Consider the following 15,489-nt stretch of genomic DNA (forward strand, 5'->3'; position numbering starts at 1 on the left):
CGAAACAAATATGCAATATTTACTTGGAAATAGATTGATTTGAAGTATTGACGTAAGTTGACATGACCTCCAACTACACGAGCGCCACCTACGTTGAGCTTTCCAGATTAGCTGCCATTGACGATTACTGATTATCAATCCGGTAATCAATGTAACAACGTAGCAAATAAATAAATAAAAATAATTTATTAGTAATACATTTTACAAAAAAAAACACAACCACAATATGCAACATTTTTGAAACAATTAAAAACTACTTTTTTATGTAAATGTAACAAATAAAGAAAGAAAATTAGTAATACATTTTACAAAAAAAAAACACAAACACAAAATACAACATTTTGTGAAGACAATTAAACACTACTTTTGTATGTAAATGTAACAATGTAACAAATAAAGAACGAATAATAATTTATCAGTAATAATACATTTTGCAAAAAAAATATGTTTGAAAAAATTAGAAGCTACTTTTAATAAAATATTTTTAATATTTAATTACATAAGGTGTTCAAAATTACCTCCTACCACATTTATGCACGCCTAAAAACGATCATTGAATGAGCTACTTACTCTACGAAGCATTTGTAAATTAACACATCGAAATATACTTTGTATTCTATTTTTCATCTCATCCCTTGTTGTTGGAGGTATTTTATAAACTTCATTAATAACGTAACCCCAAAAAAATCAGTCCAGTTTACCAAATTCTGGTGATTTGGGTGGCCACGCTACTGGTCCATTAAAAAATGAAAATATCTCGAAAACTAATAAATTTAGACATAGGGAATGTTATCTAAAAATTAAAATACGGTAATGGTACTTTTCAATAATGATATAAAATACAGGGTTTTTCATTTAAAATTACTGAGCAAATAATGTACTAGTGTTTTGACTCACCGTATATTTGATATAAAGAAAATTAGCAATATCAATTATTCTTAAATATTTTGACAATACGTAAAAAAATATGGCATTAATAAACCATTGCTGTTTTGCTTATTTTTATTTATACAGGGAGTTGAACTTGTTACGATTTTCATATAAAATTGGTTATAACTTTGTAAATACCCTGTATAACATAACAAATGTTTATATTTTTGTGATAGAGAAGTTAACAGGATTTCGAATTTAAAATAAAATATATGGTGTTCCATTTAAAAAACACAAGTTTGGTCTGCCACTGTGTTATCGAACACCCTGTAACATTCTTACTATTTTTGTAATATGAAGCTCAAAAGTGGCTAACATTTTTGTTATTAACTTTTATTGCTATCTATTACTATAGCGGATCTATTGAGCTTTACCCCACTAATCAATCACCCTGTATATGACCACCAAAAATGGTAAAGATAAATGGAAGATTTGTTCAGCAAAAATGTAGGAAGATAACGATAAATTAGGATGGCGATCTTACTACCATTTAGAGCGTTAATAAGCAATGTAATAAATTACAATTCGAATGACTACCCACTAAAATAAGAAATAAATAATACCCGCATTAACAAATATGTAATTTAATTACTAACTTTGTCACTATAACTAAATTAAAATCTAGTCGAAGTTTTAGTGTAAAGTTGTTATATTTAAACCCGATTTAATGTCCAATTTACACTAGTCCGCGACACACTACACAAGAGCACTGTTACCCTTTAAATAGCATTAATTTGAACAGGAACCAAGGATATTTTCTTTAGCATTAATAAACTTCATAATAGGGAACTTGCATAAAATTTTAAATTCGAAAAAAAATGGTATAAATCACAACAGAACATAATTTAGAACCTGTATCAAAGATAAAAAAAAGTTTTGTTTGTCTTTCGTTCAGCCCCTAAAGACGACTAAAAATTCAACTTATACCAGCCACCCCAAAACGCGTCGTGACGTCACGGGGTTGTATATTTACATTTTACACCAATTGTATATATAATTTTAAATTAGACATTATAAACGTCAGTAAAAAATACAGTTATGTGACGTTAAAAGTGCTTTTGATCGTTTGAACTATTCATAGAAAATTTGTACTTTTACAAAATGGTTTTATTTTCAATAGTAAACCTTCTTTCCTTTCCTTCAAAAACTGTATCAAACTCCAATCTCAACAAACTGGTATATATTATTACAACGACATACGATAAATGCCATTAGAATATAAATATTTTTCCTTTATTCCCCGACGACGAGCTGGGCAAATACCCAAGTAGGTGGAGGCCAATAAACTAAAGAAGAAGAAGAATATACGTAAATAAAATCATAAACGGAACCATATACGCTCCGAGCTTCGCTGGTATCGCCACCTACCTACAGGATGACTAGTATAACTTTTACCGGAAAATTTCTGGAAAGAAAAAAGTGTTGCCTATCCTCTGTGAGTTTCGCTGGTATGGCTGGTATCGCCATCTAGCGGTTGACTAGTGTTCCTATTTCGACCGGAATTTTAAAGTGGCCAGTAGAAAAGCAAATAATAGTTGTTTCAAACTTATTATTTAATTCTTATCGTGTAATATTTACAACGTAAAGAAGTAATTGGATTGTAATCGATAATTAATATCAGTAAGTACAGCATTTATTATTCATTATGATTATTTTTAAGATTTTGCTGATCGTTTTGACGTTTATGTTAATGTTTTTAATTTCAATGTTTTAAATTAATCACTTTGACATTTATGTCAAATTTCCAGTAAAAGCTTACAGACTTGTCACTACTGGCGCTCGCGAAATTTTCATTTTCCCCTCTACCTACGAGCTCACAGCGTATAGTTAAACTCTGTGACGTCACGGGTCGTTTAAACTATTTTAAAATAAAGAAGACTTTAAATTTGTACTTCTAAGTTATTATGAGTTTTTGAAGCGGGAAATTTTGGAAATCTCATTTTTATACAAAACTGAACATTATATAATAAAAAAATGTGCAAGTTCCCTATTAGCATTTGCGAAACGTGTAGCTTTTAAACTATAACCTAGACACACAATAATTATACAATACGCGAGTGTTAAAAACTCTAAACAAGAAATGCGTCGACAAGACTGGTCGAATTTTAGATTTGTACTTTTTCACTAAAAATACGTGAGAGTTTTGCAGCCAAACTCTAAACTAACAAATACGACGAGCGGACTAAAAAGATACTACCGCTTCAAATTATAATTGCAATGCCTAGCCAATGTCAAGGGGTTGGCAGGGGACAACTTCGAAATCTCTATTAGGTAGGCAAAAACCACACCTTTTGAATATTTGCTACCCGGGATTTCCTGGGTACAAGTTTTCGGTGGTTTTTATGAAAGTAGAAATGATTTTAATATCAGTGGCATTTTTATGTCTAATTCAGCTTTATTTGTCCAACAGTGGGAATAAGCCTCCCATAATTTCTTCCGTTTCGAATGTTAATATCCACCGAAATAAATATAGTGACAAAATTATAATGATTTTTAATAATATACAGGGTGATTGATTAGTAGGGTAAAGCTCAATAGCTCCGCTATAGTAATAGATAGCAATAAAAGTTAATAACAAAAATTTTAGCCACCTTTGAGCTTCACATTACAAAATTAGTTAGAATGTTACAGGGTGTTCGATAACACAGTGGCAGACCTAACTTATGTTTAAGTATTTTCTATGGGAAATAAGCCACAATTTTACTAAAAAATGAATTTATTAACGTTTCGAAGCCCAAATCGGGTTTCGTTGTCAAAATACAAAATATTATTAAAATAAACCTGGGACGACTTTACTAAAATATAGTTCATTCGATTACATGAAATCAATCCCAACTCAAGAATATCCGTCACAAAAAAATCATAGCATGTGATCTGTCTTTAAAAAGACAACCAAATGCAACGATGACAGTAAAATTCTCGCGTTAGAGATTCCATAGTATTTGAGATAAAAAACATAGATCAAAACAACAAACACATTGAGATCTATTCTATCTAAAACTAAACCTAACAATGAACAAGAAAGAACAAAGAATTGAATTTATAAAATACCTTGTGAATGCGAACAATTTTATTTAGGTGAAACATCAAGACCATTAAACGTTAGAACAAGTGAACATCAGTCTTATATTAAAAATAGAGAATTTGATAGATCTCAAATATGTCAACACGCATGGGATAATGAACATAGAGTTCAGTGGAGAGATTCAAGTATAGTCCTGAAAGAATCAGATAGTAAAAAGAGAAAAATCAAAGAAGCGGCTCTAATTATGCTAAATGAAACCAATTGTGTCGCAAATTCCTCGGTAGAATGCAGTAGGATGTGGTTACCCATACTGAAAGAGGAAGTCGATAGAAAGAAAATACCACGATTAGTAAGTCAATAACATATCGAGTTAGTACAAATTTTATATTTTAGTATTACTTATTGTATATCTGTGTATTATTAATATTATTTATAATTTAAACATATTAAAGTCACAATTTGGTATTAGTTTTTTGAAGGTAAATTAAATGTAAGAGCAAATACTTACGGTGTCGGGATAGTATCACGAGGTTTTTTCCTGGTTTTCCCTCGTGATTTACTATGGAATCTAACGCGAGAATTTTACTGTCATCGTTGCATTTGGTTGTCTTTTTAAAGACAGATCACATGCTATGATTTTTTTGTGACGGATATTCTTGAGTTGGGATTGATTTCATGTAATCGAATGAACTATATTTTAGTAAAGTCGTCCCAGGAACGCAACTCATAAATATTGGCGATATCATTTTAAAGTCTTCTACTTTAAAATGTATAATATACGTCTGAATTGCCAATATAGATGAGTCAGATTAAATAAATTATTAGAAGAATTTTTTTTACTTGGCAACAACATTTTTGTTTATTTTAATATTTTGTATTTTGACAACGAAACCCGATTTGGGCTTCGAAACGTTAATAAATTCATTTTTTAGTAAAATTGTGGCTTATTTCCCATAGAAAATACTTATTTATAAAAATGCCACAAGGAAATAGCTTCAGAACAACACTAACTTATGTTTTTTTAAATGGAACACACTATATTTTATTTTATATTCGAAATCCTGTTAACTTCTCCATCACAAAAATATAAAGGTTTGTAATGTTATACAGGGTATTTACAAAGTTATAACCAATTTTGTATGAAAATCATAACAAGTTCAACTCCCTGTATTAATAAAAATAAGCACAACAGCAATGGTTTATTAATGCCATATTTTTTCATTTATTGTCAAAATTTTTAAGAATTATTGATATTGCTAATTTTCTTTATATCAAATATAGGGCGAGTCAAAACGCAAGTACATTATTTTCTGAGTAATGTTAAATGGAACACCCTGTATTTTATATCATTATTGAAAAGTAACATTAACGTACTTTAATTTTTATATAACATTCCCTATGTCCAAATTTATTAGTTTTCGAGATATTTTCATTTTTCAGAGCAAATTATTTTAGGTGTCTAAATTTATCTAAATTTTAAGTAAGCCATGACTGAATTGACAATTGACGATTACTGATTATCAATCCGGTAATCAATGTAACAACGTAGCAAATAAATAAATAAAAATAATTTATTAGTAATACATTTTACAAAAAAAAACACAACCACAACATGCAACATTTTTGAAATAATTAAAAACTACTTTTTTATGTAAATGTAACAAATAAAGAAAGAAAATTAGTAATAAATTTTACGAAAAAACACACAAAATACAACATTTTGTGAAGACAATTAAACACTACTTTTGTATGTAAATGTAACAAATAAAGAACGAATAATAATTTATCAGTAATAATACATTTTGCAAAAAAAAAACATGTTTGAAAAAATTAGAAGCTACTTTTCATAAAATATTTTTAATATTTAATTACATAAGGTGTTCAAAACACATTTATGCACGCCTAAAAACGATCATTGAATGAGCTACTTACTCTACGAAGCATTTGTAAATTAACACATCGAAATATACTTTCTATTCTATTTTTCATCTCATCCCTTGTTGTTCTAGGTATTTTATAAACTTCATTAATAACGTAACCCCAAAAAAATCAGTCCAGTTTATTAAATTCTGGTGATTTGGGTGGCCACGCTACTGGTCCATTGAAAAATGAAAATATCTCGAAAACTAATAAATTTAGACATAGGGAAGGTTATCTAAAAATTAAAGTACGGTAATGGTACTTTTCAACAGTGATATAAAATACAGGGTGTTCCATTTAAAATTACTGAGAAAATAATGTACTTTCGTTTTGACTCACCCTGTATTTGATATAAAGAAAATTAGCAATATCGACCATTCTTTAAAATTTTGACAATACGTTAAAAAATATGGCATTAATAAACCATTGTTGTTTTGCTTATTTTTATTTATACAGGGAGTTGAACTTGTTACGACTTTCATATAAAATTGGTTATAACTTTGTAAATACCTGTACAACATAACAAACCTTTATATTTTTGTGATGGAGAAGTTAACAGGATTTCGAATTTAAAATAAAATATAGGGTGTTCCATTTAAAAAAAAACATAAGTTTGGTCTGCCACTATGTTATCGAACACCCTGTAACATTCTAACTAATTTTGTAATGTGAAGCTCAAAGGTGGCTAAAATTTTTGTTATTAACTTTTATTGCTATCTATTACTATAGCGGAGCTATTGAGCTTTACCCTACTAATCAATCACCGTGTATGTTTAGAGAAATGACATAATTACCTGAACACCCATCTTCATTTTAGCCTTCTGCAATGAAAAATCTAAACATGCGATTTTGGCGTTAACAATTTTTTTGGGCATCGCTTGGCTGGCAACGGTGCAGTTTAATGCATAACCTGGTACAAGGAAGCTCTCTCTGGCGCTTTTACCATGTGCTTTCAAGACATTGACAGCCTTTATGGGATACATGCTATTTCCTCTTGAATCTGTCACTTTAACAGCATTGGCGGCATCGACAACGATTTGTGAAAAAAGATCAGCATCACTATTACATGTTAAGAAAAACAATACAACATTATCGAATACCGAATATTTAAATATACTTTAAAATTCAATAGAATACGGGAAGCGTTTACACATTGATGCAGCGTTGTAACGCAGCGTTACAAAGTGTTAACACGTTAAGCGCTATGTGAACCTACATGCGGTTCCCAACCGAAAGGACCACACGGGCTCCATGATCCAACATATTGTCTACAGTACTATAATAAAAAAAAAATTAACTGGTCAAAGAGGAAAATTATACTAGCTGGGAGGTAGAATTTTGGGGAGGTAGCTATTTGGGAGGTGAACATTTTAATTTTGTTAACATAGACTGATAATTCTACTGTTTGAAACTTTCCAGTTGCTTCGAGACGTCAGTGTCCATGTTTCGACACCATACATTAATATATTGAAGATATAATATAGAAGACTTCAAGTCTCCAAAGGTAGACTTATATCACAGCAACCTTTTATTTTCATAAAAGCAACCTGAATTTCTCTGAATCTTATCTCTTGCTGCTGTCCTAGTTTCATGTTAGCAGGCCAAATATGTGTATTCTTTGCGTCACGATATAAGAAATTTGGTCTGACGCTGGTGGGTTGTCCCGCCAGTGGGGATTAAGGGGAAAGGAACAAAATGCAAGATTTTGACGCCTGTTAAAATTTTCAATGTGTTTTAAATGTAATCATTTTTTTCGAATCCTGAAAAATGTAAGTATTTTTGAAAAATTTAAACGCAGAATGAAAAATTACTTTATTACCGAGGGCCGAAAGTCCCTTGGAATGAATTAAAAGTTTCTTTTGAACGAGATATTTGAAATTAAAAATCACACTAAATGTTCTCTTAGTTTTTCACCCCCTGTAACTGATTAAAATAAACATTATAGAAGTTTTCAGGGACTTTCGGCCCTCGGTAATAACGTAACGGCTTAAAGCCGAAAGTTTGTACCCATCCCCTTAAAAAAAAGTGCAAGTCTTCAAGTATATATAGTATTTTAATTGGGTTGGAATAATAAATATAAATTTAAATATCATATCATTATATTTATTACGTATTTATATCTATGTAGTTATAGGTATATTATTATGTACAATGAAATAAGAGAAATGAACAAATTAAAGAAATTAAGGAAAATAATGATAATAACAGTAAAAGATTAAAAGAGTGGTAGCAAAAATCACAATTAAAAAAGATAACATTATAAACAACAAGATAACATTAAAAGATAACATTAAAAAAATAACATAGAAAATAACAGAAAAATAAAATTTGAAGTTTAGACGGAACAAAATAAATACAAATTACAACTCTATGCCACTATCGCTGTCATCTTCACTAGAATCGTCATCATCTAATGTTATAATTATTGGTTTAATATGTGAGGTTAATGTTCTGTAATGGTCTTCCGTTTTTATAACATGTGAAACACAATTTTGCCACAGCGTTGGGGAAATATTTTTTATTTCTTCTACAACATGTGACACCGATTGGCTACTAAATTTGGGACAGCAGTTGTTTCGCCGTAAACTTTCCTTAAGTTGGCTCCAGATTAATTCAATGGGGTTGAAGACACAGTAGTAAGGAGGTAATCGCAATACATTATGACCACCACGTTTGGCTAATTCGTCTATAACAAACTGTTTCTCAAACACTTTTGTGTGAAGAACTTCCAACATTTCTTTTTTTTGTATATGTTTCTTCAAAGTACAAACCATTGTCATACAAAAAATCAGATATTTGTTTTTTTGTCGAACCTACACCGGGGATTTTTCTAATTTGTTCGCTGTGATACGTCGCGTTATCCATTACAATGACACTTTTTGGAGGCAAATTTGGCTACACCTTCTTTTCAAAACATTCCTTAATCAAGCTACTCGTCATATTTTCATGGTAATCCAGCTTTGAATCTTTAATGTTTTTTGCCGATAGTAAAAAACTTTCCCCTCCAATCCAGCCATACTCCAAGCAAGCCATACATAATTATGTGTAAAGCTATATAATAATAATTAGAGGTATATCTTAGCTTTAACTAATGCACTTGCTAATGATTCTTTAATTTTTTTTATTTAAAGATAGTGAAAACGATATAAAACAGATTATAATCTAACTCCATAAAATTCACGTAATGAGCGCATTGGACATAAAAATTGTTTGTGGTCGTTTGTAATTGATTCCAAGCTAGTTAATTTCAGATGAGTAAATTAATTCGTCTACAGCAAACAAAATTTTTAATACGAAGCATTGTCTAGAAATTTTAATTTTAATAATTTATTTGCATTGGCAGGTAACGAGTCAGTTCTGTAAATAATATCAAGTCCGGCCTTAGTAAGCTGTTCCAATAATATTGCCACCCGTCGCAAAGATAATTGAGGGATTAGTATATTAGTAACATCAACTATTTATTATGATACTAAATCGGTAGGGACAACCCACCAGCGTTAGGCCAAATTTCTTATATCGTGACACAAAGAATACTGCTGAATGTGTTCAAAACACCTAACACATTCTTTCACTTGCTCATTTGGTCCTCTTGATGTGCAACTTGAGCTCCATCTCCCTACTCTATCTACAATGCAGTTTATCAGTTCTTGCAAGTCTTCTAGTGTCTCTACTAGAATTACCGCATTATCTTCGCATCTAATATTATCTATAACTGTACCATTAAAATTAATAGCAAATAAGAAAATGTATGAATCAATTTTAAACAGTATTTTCCAAATGTCAGTTTGGCATTTGGAAAATAATCCACATTTATTTACTATTCTAATGTTTTGGCAACGTTTTGAGGTTCTGCCATCAGAAATCCTAAATGACGTAAGAATATAAACTTTAATACTGTATGACATTGTTAACCAACCCATTTTATTTAGGTCTAAAAAATATTCGATTGATATATAATAGAAAATTTGATACAAAAAAGCAAGCAGATTGTAACATAAATAATAGTTTTGAATCTACCAAAAATTGTTATAATTTTGTAATTTAAAAGGATACGCTCCAATAATTTTTGAGCTCATCGAGGTTTTGGCAACATTTATGATGCACTCCTTTCCCAATTCTTCGACTGGAATAGTCAAATGATCCTGAATGTACCTACAAGCCTCTTTGCATGCTAATCTGTATCCACTTATAATTGAAGTTGGATGTATCTTTTGTTTCACGAGTTCATCAGCATTCTATACAAAAAAACAAAAAGTATTACATCTTGTTAAAAATTGCAAAAAGAGATTAGTGATTTTTAAACATATTTTTTAAATAATGGTACAAAATGGCGACGCTATAGTCATTCTCGAGAGGCATATTTAGTTTTATGCATATTTATTGTTTACCTCACGCAAATTCTAATCTTGAAAAAAATTTCTCCAACTTTTTGCGTCAAATCATTATAGCGCCCTCTGTAGGTGCGAATCTAATGAAATAGAAATATTCTTTCAGTTTTTTTTCAACATAAAACCAGAAAATTCAGAAAATATGAGATTCTGATTGACGAATATCGTAGTGTTACTGTGAGTGGATCTACTAAAAACTTAAGTGTTGGAAACTTGAACCAGAACATTAAGATGACTTACATATGTGCCAAATTATTTCAAAATTGCTTGCAACAGAATAAAAAAAATATGCATAGAAGTTGGCATAACTGTAGGCAATGAATGCCAGATTTTGATTGAGAATGACGTCAGATTAAGACCTTGTGTCGTGTTGGGCATAAATTCCTTAAACATATTGCTTTCAAATTAAACATCTTGGACAACTACAATGATGCAGACTTACTTGCTACATTAAATATGCCACCCGTTTCTATGCGTCATAAGAAGAGAGATTTTATTACGTTTTACAATATTCTGCATGGTAGAGCTGCTGCTTCTTCTTTGCTCAATAAAATTAATATACATGTTCCATCCAGACCTACCAGATCTATAGCTAGTTTCCATTACCCTATACATCACACTAACTATGGATTTAACAACTTCATTACAAGAACTGCTAGACTAGCCAATCAATATGACAACATAGATTTCTTTGCAACCTTTGGCTCATTCATGCGTCAGGTTTTGTGTACTCTTGGTTTGAGTAATAGATATAGATAACTTTTGTATTGCATTGTATAATAATACAGATTAACTTTTTGTATTGCAACTGTAGATATAGTCAGTATTATGAATTTATAGTTTAACATTAATTGTAATTGGGCTTGCCCGTTGATAAATAAAATAAATAAATAAATAAGACAAAAATAACAAATGAACAAGTCAAAACGACTGTTAAATGGATTAAAGACAAATCAAAATTGGATTATGGAGTTGGCCGCTTATCCCCTGTTATCCTGGCTTAAACCTTATTAACCTTTCAGAGTTAACGTGCGGACTATGATTCCGCTTGTCTAAATATTTGCCGATTTCTGACGATTAATTACGACCTCGGTCGTGGCATGCTCGCTAGCTTCAAGTGAGGGGATACTCTATTCAGTACTGTTGTGAGAATTGTCTTAGTGCGTTTAGTTCTGCTGCTATATTGACTTGCGGAACGTGAGTCCGCATGGTATACAAGTTGTCACAAATCTTCAGGTAAGATTAAATTTTAAAATATTTTGTTTTTAGGGTAAATATAAAAATATTTATGTAATTTATAATTGGGAGTGATCTACTGATTACGTTTTCTGTATATTTGATTGATATAAACTTATTTTTTTTTACAGATTTTTTAAGATGAGTTTAGAAAAGCAACTAGCATATCTTGAAAAGCTGCATGCGGAATTTCTATCTGATTCTGAGCCAGAAGCTGAATCTGACGATGATGATGCTAGTTTGGAAGGAGATTATGAAGAAGTACAGGACCACGATACCGACATGGAAGAAGGCATTGAGGAAAGAATCTTAGAATCTCGGAAGGCAGCAGCGAAGATTGACTTATTTCCGTTTATTCATGTATCTACTTTGCGCAGCTCAAACATTTGTTTTTTATTTAGTCATTGTTTAGTTTCTCAGAAATAATTGTTTTGTATTTTTTTAATTTAGGTTTTTGCGATTTATAGGACTCAAAATATGAAAAGGATATATTCGTTCACTTTTATTTTTGAAGCATGAGTTTTTGACTACAATTCGATGTTGTTAGATGTATTAGAATACATGCTCAAAGGGCAACATGTTTCCCTGATCGAAAATGCTAGGTACTTGCCAGTTCAATGGGCACAGACCAACTCCAACTTATTAAGTAACATTAAATACTCCAAATTGACTACTTATTTTGTAAAAATGATGTAATTATATATTATGACATTTAAATTTAAAAGAATTACAACTTTATACCTACCTTTAGTAATTCTGCAGCTATGATAACAACTGAAGTTGTACCATCTCCTACTTCTTCATCCTGTAACTGAGCCAATTCTACTAATACTCTGGCGGCAGGATGTTCAACTTCTAAAAGACGTAAAATGGTAGCTCCGTCATTAGTTACTGTCACATCTCCAATGTCATCAACCAACATTTTATCTAGACCAACTGGTCCCAATGAACTCTTTACAACATTTGCGATAGTAGAGGCTGCCATAACTAAAAAGTTAATTTACATTGAACTAAATGAGATTAAACTAAAACTTAATGGAAATTATCTATTAGAATCGTTTCTGTGTGACCAGTGTATTATTAGATTAACTGATATGTAGTTATATAATAATTAAAGATAAATAAATAAGGAGAGCAAGTAGTACACAGAGAATCCAAGAAAAAACGGGCAATATTCATATTGTAAATTTGTTCAGTATAGTTTGTGTTTGTAGGAAAAAAGTTGGGAAGGCTGGTTCAATGTTGTACAAGAAATGTTTGTAAATAGCTATTTGTATAAGAGGGGAACAAAGTGCTAATTTTCCTCCCGAGAATGAAGCCTGCCTGATGCGTAGCGGAGGGCAGTAATCATTCAAGGGAGGAAAAGGCACTTTACTCCTATGTTATAATATATATATATATATATATATATATATATATATATATATATATATATATATATAATCAGCCCAAAACACATTGACTGCATTCCCCAAAATTATTCATTTTGTATTATTAACAGTCACTACATATTAATAATCATATATATATATATATATATATATATATATATATATATATATATATATATATATATATATATGATTTTTCCACCTCCCTCAAATAACATGTCATTTTTTCATTTTTAAATTATTTATTTACGTAACTAACAAAATTTATAAGAAAACTAAAACTAACAAGTAAGGACAGTATAACTGTCAACTGTCAAATAAAATTCAACTTATCAATGAAAACATTGTTAAATAAAAATAACAATTTACTGTTTTTTATCATTCTGAATAATACAGGGTGTTCTACAAATAAACGTTAAAATGTATAGATACTTACGTAATAGAAAATAGAATATAACATAAGATGTCAATAAGTTATTTCATCGGTGACACACTGTGACGTCACTTTTACTTTTAAGCCCAAGGGAGTAAAAGTACTTTGTCTCCCAAGGGAGGAAAAGTACGACTTTGCTCCCTACAATGAGACCAGGGAACGTATACTTTGGGTAGAGGTAGGTGGAAAACTATATTCTCACCTTACCCCAGCCTGTGGGTGAAAAAACATGTTATAATTCAGGAATTTTTGAAACCTATCAGGTGTTGTAAAGACGATGCCAGGAGTAACTTCTACTAAAATGTAACCAAAAACTTTGTGCCCTTTTTTATTTAAGATGTTTTTCACTTGTTAAATTTACAATTTTGAAAGATTTTTAATTTTGCAATTTAGGATATTCATTTTAGAGAAAAACTTTTAAATAGGAAGTTGTAGTGAATTTAAAAACCTACAATTTGAGCTATGGCAAGTTTAATTTCGTTAATTTGTTATTGCAAAATAGCCAGCGAAAACACAAAAATGGCTGTTTTTTGCAATTGTATTATTTATTGTAAAAATAACTTTCTTTTATTCTTTAGGGCTTTAAAAATGAAGATATTTCAATTCCAAACATAAAAAAAATTGTAAAGCCCGATTGGTGAATTTGTTGCTTAGATATTATAAATTATTTATCCCGAGAGGTCAAATGTCGAAGGCTATTCGCGATGTGCAAGTACTTGGAAAGGGAAACGAGAAACGACCCTGCGCGAGTCGCGGAGAAATATTGCAACTATCTTAAATAATTCATATTGTCAATTGAAATTGTCAAATTGACGTATATTTCATACCTTCTGTCAATGAAGCAGAAAAATTATATATTGCTCCACAATATTGATATGATATGCAATTATTATATAAAGGTAATTTTAATTAATTGTATTTTGCTTGCAGTACTGCATTTTAATAACTAATTTTATTTACTACATACAATTGTTGATGTTTTCATAACATAACCTGAATCTTATTTTTTCTTCTTATTATTTTTTTGGACTATGGCCTTGACAATTATCCAGTAACCAGGACTAATATAATTGGCCAATATAATTAAAAGTGCGAATAATAGTACAGAGCGTAGAAATAGGGGTCGCTTTGCTGAACTTGCACGGTCCCAATAACTTTTTGAAAAAAAAAAATCGTAGAAGGTTAATCCTAGATCCACTCTCCTTCTAAAGACTTATATTTTCATATTCTGATGTAAATAAATACGTATAGCATTTTTCAACGTCTTATTTCAGGTTTAAAAATAAGGGGGCAAATTTCATTATAAACATTTTGAACTGAAGCGGCCCCTTATACATCCTATGAGTTTTTAACTTGCAGATTATTGTTGCTAAAGACAAAAAGAAGATTAAAAACAAAATAAAAATGTTCTTTATGTTTGGAATTGAAAGATCTTCATTTTAAAGCCTTAAAGAATAAAAGAAAGGTATTTTTTACAATAAATAATGCAATTGCAAAAAACGGTCATTTTGGACTTTTCACAGGCTGTTTTGCAATAACAAATTAACGAAATTAAACCTGCCATAGCTCAAATTGTAGGTTTTTTAATTTACTACAACTTTCTATTTAAAAGTTTTTCTCTAAAATGAATATCCTAACATATCCTACATATCCTACATATCAACATATCTAACATATCCTACATATCAACATATCAACAACATTAACGTATATATTTTCTTGTGATTGTTTTTATCAAAATTTAGTGGTAAAACCTTCAATTTAATTGTTGAAAGTCATACCTACATGGTGAGAAAGGTCTGCAGTTTCTGCCTAAAGTTGTGTTTTTGAAGTTGAAGTGTTCTAATCTAAGAAATCTGTGAAAATTAGTGCAGTTTTGCAGTTCTCTTTTTCGTTTTTTTGGCTCAAAAGCAATTACCATTAAAAATCAATTAAGGATAAGCTCCGTCTGTTTTGGAATAATTACCAGTGGCGTGCCTACTACTTTCCTAATTCTTTAATTTTTAATTTGACGATTATTATGGAGTGTGTTGTTTGTAAAATTATAAATAGCAGACCATATATAACATGTGACAGCTGCCAGAGGGCTACACACAGGGATTGTTCGAATCTTACTGCTAGTGAATTAAAAGTTATTGATCTTAAGGGAACCAGATTATTGAAGTA

General features: G+C 30.4%; 1 protein-coding gene across 1 annotated transcript in view; it reads right to left on the bottom strand.

The window, feature by feature from the left end:
* The window catches only part of LOC114334442 (T-complex protein 1 subunit alpha), a 42,446-nt gene that overhangs the window by 18,187 nt on the left and 8,770 nt on the right, over positions 1–15,489 (bottom strand). The window contains exons 2-4 of the mRNA XM_028284484.2: positions 12,245–12,486; positions 9,929–10,110; positions 6,670–6,934 (exon numbers count right to left, since the gene is read on the bottom strand). Coding sequence (XP_028140285.1) covers positions 6,670–6,934; positions 9,929–10,110; positions 12,245–12,486 — 689 coding nt within the window. The remainder of the gene's footprint in view (positions 1–6,669; positions 6,935–9,928; positions 10,111–12,244; positions 12,487–15,489) is intronic.

This window comes from Diabrotica virgifera, chromosome 7 (genome assembly GCF_917563875.1).
Source record: "Diabrotica virgifera virgifera chromosome 7, PGI_DIABVI_V3a".
NCBI classification, from domain to species: Eukaryota; Metazoa; Arthropoda; class Insecta; order Coleoptera; family Chrysomelidae; genus Diabrotica; species Diabrotica virgifera.